General features: G+C 55.4%; 1 protein-coding gene across 1 annotated transcript in view; it reads right to left on the reverse strand.

Annotated features, from left to right (window-relative positions):
• Positions 1-9,429, reverse strand: part of LOC120875206 (cholesterol 24-hydroxylase) — a 33,401-nt gene extending 23,972 nt beyond the window's left edge. Inside the window, exon 1 of the mRNA XM_040256960.1 lies at positions 3,381-9,429. Coding sequence (XP_040112894.1) covers positions 3,381-3,553 — 173 coding nt within the window. The 5' untranslated portion in view covers positions 3,554-9,429. The remainder of the gene's footprint in view (positions 1-3,380) is intronic.
• Positions 9,430-9,595: the final 166 nt, after the last annotated feature.

Here is a 9,595-nt window from a genome sequence, read left to right on the forward strand (position 1 = left end):
GGCGGTGAGGATGAAGGAAAGAGGCGCCGGGAGACTCCTGGCACCGGGAGGGGCAGACGGAAGCCCACCTGGTGTGCCTCTGGTAGCAGACGGCATATGGCAGAGCAGCCCAGAGAGGGAGGGAGGGGCGGGCAAAAATGCCCCTCCCCTGCCTGGTGCTCAGCAAGCCTAGTTTCTGATAATCCCGCGATGGGCCCCGTGGGAATCTGAGGTTCCCAGTGGGCAGAGAAAGGGTGGGACAGTTACTGGAGCAGAAGTCGTCTGGAGGGCCCACTGTGAGGCCACCCAGGGGGTGCAGGGAGCCACGAAATGGTTCAGGGGTGGGCCACCCACTGGAAGTGAGGGTGAGGGGCCATGAATTTGCCTCGTGCCAGAGGGAGGGGGGTGGGGGGGAGTGCTCAGCTGGGCACCCCAAGTCCACTGGATGCACACCCCCCAACAGAGCCAGCCGTGCGTCTCCACCATTGCCGGGAACCCTCCAGCAACTGTCAGACCGCCGCTACACCTGGCACCTTGGCAAGTAGGAGAGGGCAGAGAGAACCAATGCTGCCCAGGAGCTTTGAAAAAAAAAATTTATTACAAAATAAAACCTGAGAGAGAGACTTTTCATTGTCAAGTTCACAGTCATCCCACATTGGGGTAGGGGTTGGTGGGAGGGTGTGGGGCTGATAAGGAAGTCCAGAGTAGTGACAATACAGAAGCTACAGTGTCTGCGTGGCATCTGAACATGAGGTCTGTGTTCAGATGTCACATGGATTCCTGCAGTAGGATGTTGTTTGTAATGAGTACACAGAAGTGGGGCAATCAGGGAGGGCGTCACGGAGCAGGGGGCAACCTGGTGACTCCTGCAGAATAAAGAGGATGAGGAGTGGGGCTGGGAGAACACAGCAGCTGCCTCTTGCAGGGAAGAGGGTTCCCTGCCTTCAGGCTGGCAGAGCCCCAAAGCACGAGGGGTGAATGCCACTACTGGAAACTCAATACACACATCGATTTCTTATCAACTGTGATGTTGCCAGTCATGGCCTAGGGACCCAAACTTTGAATGCCAAAGCATCTGATTTGTACTAAAAAGAGGTTCCAGAACTTTCCTTCAGTGCAGTTTTGTATTTGACCAGCAACCAATTTTTAATGCACAGCCTTTTGCATATGCACTGTTCAGTTGACCTCATTAGAATAAAGACCCCAACCCATATTATATTCACGTTATATAAAGACCCCAACTCCTCCACCCACCCACCCGCATCCCTGTAGGTCACATGTCAATTCTGCAGTGTAAGATCTCAGGGAGAATCCAGGCATAAAAGGGAAAGAAACACACACATGCTACTACATGGATGACCCTGGAAAACATCCTGCTAAGCTAAAGAAGCCAGACACAAAGGTCACACACTGTATGAGTCCATTTATACGAAATGTCCAAAACAGGCACATCTATGGAGACAGAAGGCAAATTAGTGGTTGTCAGGGAGTTCTGGGGGATGAGGAGTGACAGCTAACGGGTATGGGGATTCTTTCTGTGATGATGAAAATGTCTGGAGCTAGCAGTGGTGGTTGCATAACTCTGTCACTATACTAAGAAGCACTGAATTGTACACCTTAAAGGGGTACATGTCACACATACCTAATTTTATTTTTTTAATGCAATTTCAAAAAATTGATGGGGGGAGAGTAGCAGAAAGGGGCTTGATTTAAGTTCTGTCTTCTCAAGACACAGAGACTGGCCCAGGCCTGCAGTGTTTGAAGCACTTGGGTTTACAAAAAGGTCAAGCCAGGAGGAGGCCTATCTGGATGAGTGCAAAATTCACAGCTCCAAGCTGTTGATGACTGATATGAAAACTTGAAAGGGTGACAGTGTACCTATCCGAACCACCCATCTTGAATCAGAGTTTATCCAGGGTCTACTGTGCATGGACCAGCGCTGCTGAGCTAGGTGTCAGGGACACAGCAGTGAACAAGCCAGATACAGGCCCATGGGAGAGACAGACACTTAACTAGACGTTGCACCATTTGGGTGACTTTATAAAATGATCATAATGGTTTTGGGTGTGGGAGCAGGTAGGGCCTCCCTGAAAAGTTGGCATTTAAGCCAAGCCTAGAAGGCCGGGGAAGAATCATCTAGAAGGAGGGAAAAACACAGCTGTGAAGTAAGGGAAAAGGCTGGGAGAGGGCACCTGGCAGGACAAAGAGGCACCAGGGAGAACAGTTGCCTCCCTGCGTCCCCAGTCACAGAGATCTTTCCTGAACCCACCAAACAGGGACTCAGGCTTCTCATGGCAGGGCATCTGGCTTGCACTGGAGGTGGGTGCCTTCCAGAATGTTGGTGTCCTGAGGTTTCACAAAGGGTGTTCTAATACCATGGTTTACTCAATTCAGTCAACAAATATTTATTGAGCATCCGCAAAGTGCCAGGCGCTGGGGGTACACATGTGGACACACAGGATCCCTGCCCTCCCAGGGCTCACATTCTAAAGGGGGGAGACAGACAGTCAACAGGTGAACAGTCAACAGGTGGAAAGGAGGTAAGTTCGGGGGTGAGGGCCCCATTGAGGAGTTTGGAGCTAGGAAGTGGGCTTGGGGAACAGGAGGGCCCTGGAGGAGGGGTGCAGCTGGGGTGGGTGGGTGCAGAAAGACTGGGGACAGCAGTGAGCAAGCAAGGGGAGAGAAGAGTGGAGAGCAGGTTCTGAGAGCGCAGCAGGGGCCTTGCTGGCTACAGAATGGACTTGATTTAGATTTAGATTTAGTTCTAAAGTGATGGGAAGCTTCTGGAGCAAAGAAACAACACGTTTGATTTAAGCTTCAGAAAGGTAAGCTTCTGGTGGGGAGGGGGGAGGGAACGTGAATAGGGGTGAGAGCTGAGGATGGAATGAAAGTGCTAAGGAGAAGACAAAAAGGAGATACCAGGACAGAAATAGGGGAGAAAAATAAGAGGGGGTAATGTGACCAAAGTACAGTGTACCCCAATCCAGGTTGAGTGACCTCATCCAAGTCCCAAAGTTAAGAGCGCCCACTTTAAGAGCCAGGCTGACCCGGGTTTAAATCTAGGCTTACCAACTGTGTGACCTTGGGCAGGTGACTTTGCCTCTGCGCGCCTCAGTCTCCTCGTCTGAACGATGGGGTAACAATAGCGCCTACCTAACAGGGTTGTCGCTAACATCACGTTGTCGGGGCCCAGCAGAGCGCGGTGGGCGCCGAGCAGCTGCTGCGGCTGTGAGTAATTTGTTACTAAGAATAGTTAGCGCCCCTCGCCTGGCCGCCGTTTCCAAGCGGCCGTGCGCAGTGGCAAGGTTGGACCCCCAGCCCGGATGCCAGCTTGGACGCGGTTCCCCGATCCCCCCATTCCAGCGCCCCATCCAGGCCCCCACCCCCACCCCCCCGCTCACCTGGGCCGCGGCGGCCCGGGGATGTGCTCGTAGCGGCTGCGAGCGCGGTGCACGAAGGTGCAGCAGAGGCCGAAGACGACCAGGACGGCGCTGCCAAGCAGCATCAGCAGCCCGGGGCTCATGGCTCCCGGGCCGGCCTGGCCGGGGTCGGGGTCGGGGCCGGGGCCGGGCATGGAGGGGGCGGGAGGCCGCGAGCCGACTCAGCTGTCAGAGCCGCGCGCCGCCTCGGCCCCAGGCCCGGCGCGACCCAGCACCGCCCCCACCCGCTCGGCTCCACCCCCGCCAGTTCCGACCCCTCCCAGGGCGTTTGGTCCCCGCCAACCACGTCTCCGCCTCCGGCTCCAGCTCTCGGGGCCGGCCCCAGATTTGCCCCGCCCACGCCTAAGCTCCGCCCCAACAGCAATAGTGCTCCGCCCAGTTCCTAGGCCACGCCCAGAGCACGTGATCTTCACCAATCACAATTAGGCTTCTGGCCCAGACCCCCCTCGGCCCCGCCCTCTCCCCGCCTCCCCAGGCTCCGCCCACCCCCTCAAGCTCCACCCCAACAGCAGCTCCGCCCAGAACGCGTTGTCCCTGGCAACTTTAATTCCTCCGCTCTTACTGCCCTGGCGGCGGCGCTAAATCCTGCTGTCTTGTCCGCCCTTCTTGGCGAATAATGGCCTTCTTCCGCACGCAGTCCAGGCCCCTTCTTTTCTCCCCAAACCTTCCTGGAAACCCCATCCCAGCCTCTAAATTTCTGTATTACGCCGACTGTTCCCAGACTTCTCTCTGAAAGCCCCAACCTCCAAAACGGGTGTCCCCTTCACGGGGCAGGTGAAAAGGACCCTGGGTACAGAGGGAGGCCTGTGTCTGCGAGTGAAGAGCACACGGCTGGACCCGAGGCTGCCACTCAGACCAAGGGGAAGCCCCAGTGGGGGACCGCGGGTGCAATGTCCCAGGCGTTGATCCAGGTCCGAAGGAGCTAGAGTTGGAGTGGTTGAAAATCTGTGTACGAAAAGTCCCGGTCAAGCGGAAAATGGGAAGTGTGCCCAGGGTGGCCAAAGGGTATCTTTGAACTAATAACCAAGACCTCCTTCCCTTTTATAACCTGTTTCCTCTTACCGATCCAGGTATGATCCAAGAAGAGCCCAGCTCTTCCGTCTGGGGCTTTTTAGCTCCCAACCTTTATACTCAGGAGCGACCCAGGATGAAAGGAGTAGATGGAAAGAGCCAGGTATGCCTCCCCACCCCCTCGCCCCCGCCCCGGTTCTCATCCAGATAAGATCCTCCAGTCCAGGGAGGGGGCGTCCAAAGAGTTTAAAGTTGCTGGGTTTCTGAGAAAAGGACACTCCCCGGCCCCACTCGTGGGCCAGAATCCTGAGAGATTTGGGAAAAATAGAGAAAGCCTGTATACCTCCTTTCCAGGTATAGCCGGGGACAGTCCCCACCACGGGCATGAGTGTTCACGGTGTGTGGGATACAGGGTGCCAGAGAGAGAGCCAAGGTTTAAGAGCTGGGTCAAGCATAGAGGAGACCCACACACACCCACTGCAAGCTGGACGTCTATCCCAGCTCAGAGACTGCACCAGCCTCTCCCTAGGGCTGGGAGGTACCTGCATGTGGTAGTGAGAAGCAGCCACAGGCACGCACTGGCCGGCCCTGTGGGGCAGGGGAGAGGCAGGCCGGGAGAGCAGACAGACCCTTCTAGGTTGTGAAACTTCCAGGGGTCGGGGCCATGTGAAGGCAGGACGCCAAACGATTGTTTCTTGAGGGCAGTGTGTGTGCTCAGCTGTATGTGACTCTTTTCGACCCCCTGGACTATAGTCCACCAGACTTCCCTGTCCATGGAATTTTCCAGACAAGAATATTGGAGCAGGTTGCCATTTCCTTCTCCAAGGGATCTTCGAAACCCAGGGATTGAACCCATGTCTCTTTCATCTCCTGCAGTGGCAGGCAGATTCTTTACCACTAGCGCCACCTGGGAAGCCAGGGTCAGATCTTAACCTGCTCAGGCCACAGTGCAGGGCGGCCATGGAACAGCCTCAGGGTACACTTGTGAATGTGAGCCTGTCCAGCTAAGGAAGGGAGAGAAGTGGGTGCATCGGTCAACACCAGTGACCTCTGGCTCTGTCCCTTCACCATCTCCTCTGATCCTCCCATCTCTCCTGGGAGCAGTAGAGAGTGTTGGGACCAAACACTAAGGCTCGGGTGGGAGGCCCTTTGCCTGGGAGTCCCCAGCAGAGGGCACCGCCTGGAAGCACGTGGCCAACCACCCGGCCCTTCTCTGGGAAGGTCTGGACAAATGCTGTCCACTGTGGTGGACACTGGCCATGTGGCTTCCATACCGGAAGTGGTTTCCCAGCAGGAATCACTGAGGGAGGTGCAGGCAGAAGAAATGGCTCTGAAGTGGCAGCGTCCACTTGAGTGGTCTGGCAGGGCACAGGTCCAGCAGTAGCCCAGGGAACAAGAAAGAGCAGGCTCCTTGGCTCAAAGTTTACTTCCTCTCTGAACTGGGACCCAGTTACACAGCTACCCTGGAGATCACCTGGTTAGGAATGGCTGACCGTGAGATAAATGTACAACCTAAAGGCTGGGAGTTACGTTTTATTTGGGGACATTACTGAGGACTAAAGCCTGAGATTACCTCTCAGATAGCCCTGAGGAACTGTTCCAAAGAAGTAAGGGAGGAGAAAGATATATTCCCTGGTGGCTGAGCTGGTAAAGAATCCGCCTGCGATGTGGGAGACCCAGGTTCAATCCCTGGATTGGGAAGATCCCCTGGAGGAGGGCATGGCAACCCACTCCAGTATTCCTGCCTGGAGAATCCCCATGAACAGAGGAGCCTGGTGGGCTACAGTCCATGGGGTCACAAAGAGTCGGACACAACTGAGTGACTAAGCACTGCTGCTATATATAAATATATAATGTCTCCTACGTTGACAGGCAGGTTCTTTAACACTAGCACCACCCGGGAAACCCTGTAAACATAGAGGTAAGCTCAGTCCCTGGGTTGAAGTGATCCTCTGGAGAAGGAAATGGCTACCCACTCCAGTATTCTTGCCTGGGAAATCCATGGACAGAGGAGCCTGGTGGGCTACAGTCCACGGGGTCACAGGAGTCGGACATGACTTGGCAAAAGCAACCACTATCACCATATATTAATATATATGTGTGTTTTTGCAAAAATAAAAAATGTGTAGTCAAACATCAAAAGATGACTGCTAACCATAAAAAACAGACATCTCAAGTTAATGATTTTAGTGCTGGACACGCAAGCGTCTGGGCTCACTGAAATTATTCCTCAGATAGGCATCTTGAGCAATCTTGCCCATGAACTTGGGCAAACTCTAGGAGATAGTGAGGAACAGGGATCCTGGCAGGCTGCAGCCCATGGGTCTGCAAAAAGTTGAACACAACTTAGCGACTGAATGGCAGCAGACGCATCTTAACTATATAAGGCCAGTGTCCAGCTTTTCTCCAGCTTGAAAATCCCTCATGGCACACTGTAGGGGGTGGCTGCAGGGGCTGATGGCTTGATGGCGGGCAACATTCCTTGTTTACCTGGAATGGTAGGCAACATTTTTTTCTTCCAAGTGTCAGGGGTACCACATGGAGTAAATGTGAGGATTAAATGATCCTGCACACCTGAGGCTAGTCCTCGGCAGGGCAGGAGTGGACAGATGCTCCCACAGGAAGATGTGGGTTCTCCATGTGAGCTGAAGGGGCTCATCTTCCCCCCATGTTAAGGATTTGCCGCTGGATCATTCTCACGCTGGTCTCTCCACGTGGCATGCCCTTCCCCACCCTGTCTTGTGCAGCTGACAAGTAGTAGGTATGAACACCACCCACCTGCTACTGAGCTTTCCATCGAGAAAGCAACATGGAACAGCCTGGGCATTTTTGTAAAGATTGTCTCATTTTTCTCTTCCAACAATCCTGCTGATTACTTCTGCTTTCCAATGAGACTCAGAGAGGCTAAGTGACCTTCCTAAGGTCACACAGTCAAGGCTGGAACCCTGCTCTCTAGAATCTCAGGCGTTGTCTCCAAGCCTAGCATTTGCAAGGTGGAAACACAGGAATGCCTTACAGAGCTGGAAATTGCCCTGTATCTGGGTGGCCTTCAGCCACTGACTCCAGCTGTCTGGCACCCAGGGGAGAAAGGTGATCATCAGGGCCCTGCCCGGAGGGGGCTTGCTGGAGGGATGCAGGTAAACGGAATGAATGAGGCCAACCGGGGACCTGGCGTATTGTTACCTTAGGCTGACACCCAGGATGCAGTCTTCGGCTCTGGGCCACACCTGGGACATCCCTGCAGCAGTGACTCCGAGGGCTCCAGACTGAGCTGTGTGACGCTGGGTGGAGGCAGGCCCTCTCTGGGCAGATTCTGAGAGATCACTCTAGTTGCTGACCGGAGCCCAGCTTAGAGGGGATGAGGGAAGAGGCCTCTAGGAAGCAGGGGGAGCATTGGCCCAGACCCGCCTCCATCCCCAGAGACCTTGGAAGACTCGGAGGTCAGGAGCCAAGTCCCTGGGGGACAGGGTCACTTGTGATTGCTCCCTCCACTTGCTGAGGCTGGCGGCAGAATGAGAGGAGCACTGGACAGGCAGTCCGCGCCCAACTCTGCCCCTCCCTGGGGCAGTGTCCCCAACTACACATGACCAGGTCCAAAGCCTGGTTTCTAATATTGGCTGTGTGACAATGGGCAAGTAACTCAGGCCCCGGGGCCTCAGCTTCCACATCTGTAAAATGGGTGGGAAGGTGACCACAGCACCTACCTCCTAGGGTTAATAAGAGGATTAAAGAGTGACTAATATGTAAAACCTTTAGGACAGCACCTGGCGCAGTAAGTGTTCAGCCAATGTCAGCTACCCGCCCTGGTTACTAATGAAAGAGCAGTGAGTCTGTGAGCCTCCTTCTCAGGAGTCAGGAGGCAGCCTCAGCCTCATCCAGAGCCTGAGGGGGTGATGGGTCTTTGGGTTGGGGAGGAGGAGCACTCTGCCTGGAGGACTGGCGGCCAAGGCCAGCACTGCCCAGAGGAGCGATGGGGCCTGGGACCTCCCCCGCTTACCCCCACAAACAGCAGTGTCACTCAGGACCTAGCAGGGGGCTGGGCCACTCCAGCTCACCACTTGGTGGAGGTGCCAGGGCCGCAGATGGTGGCCTAGGCTGTGGGTGCTGAGGTCAGTGGGAGGTGCCCACCTCCCAGGCCCTGCCTTGTAGGCTCATGTCCTCCAGGCCGTGAACTTAGAGGGGAGCTCTGTCGGGTGGGGAGGGTCAGGGAAGAGCACGGAGGAGCCCCTGGACGAGGAGGCAGAGAATGCTGCCACCGATCCCCTGGCTCCAGGCCAGAGGGATCAACAGGTCTGGCCTCTCGCCGGGCAGGGCCATGGCGCTGCCTTCTCTGAGGGTCCTGGGGGCCACCCTGCTTTCCCTGGACTCTAGTCTTAGGTCAGCCCCATCTGAACAAAGGCCTGGGACACTCAGCCTCCCAGGTTCACTCCCCCAGCTGCCCAGTGAGGAGTTCGGCTTGGATGGTCCCCATGGGCCACCCGCTTCCCTGTGGAGACCCACGGGGGTCTCCATCAGTTATTTCCCGGAGAGGCTGGCAGCCCGCAGTAGGGGGTAGGGGACCCTGGGCCAAGCTGAGACTTTCTGCGGGTATAGCCAGGGGCTTCAGTGGTTCGGGTGCTGGCAGGTATTAGGGCTAGTCAGCTCATGTTCAAATCTGGCCTCCCTCTCCCTGGCAGGGTGATATTTCAACTAAGATACTGAAGTTCTGTGACCCTCAGTTTCCCCATCTGTAAAAGGGGAGGACGAGGGCTGTTTTGAGGATTGAATGAGTTCAGGTGTGCTGCACGTTCTTATGACGAAGCCATACCCCGTGGGAGACTAATTGTGGTTTCCAGGTGGGGCTCAACAGGGTTAGACGAGCCACAAGGGTCTGGGGCCCTCGCCACCCCCACTTAGGGCAGAGGTAGGGGGAGCTGGAGAGGGTGGTGGTTGTTGTGGTTTAGTCTCTTAAGTCGTGTCCGACTATTTCAACCCCATGGACTCTGTAGCCTGCCAGGCTCCTCTGGCCATGGGATTCCCCAGGAAAGAACCCCTAAAGCTTTTCTCTGCAGCCTCATACTCCACAATGAGCTTCATCGAGCAGCTGGGAGACCCTGACAGGCTTCTGCCTGCACCATTTTCTCTGCCAGGCATGCCACCCAGTGCTAGCTGCACTATCAGGACAA

This window comes from Oryx dammah, unplaced genomic scaffold (assembly GCF_014754425.2).
Source record: "Oryx dammah isolate SB20612 unplaced genomic scaffold, SCBI_Odam_1.1 HiC_scaffold_16, whole genome shotgun sequence".
Taxonomy (NCBI): Eukaryota; Metazoa; Chordata; class Mammalia; order Artiodactyla; family Bovidae; genus Oryx; species Oryx dammah.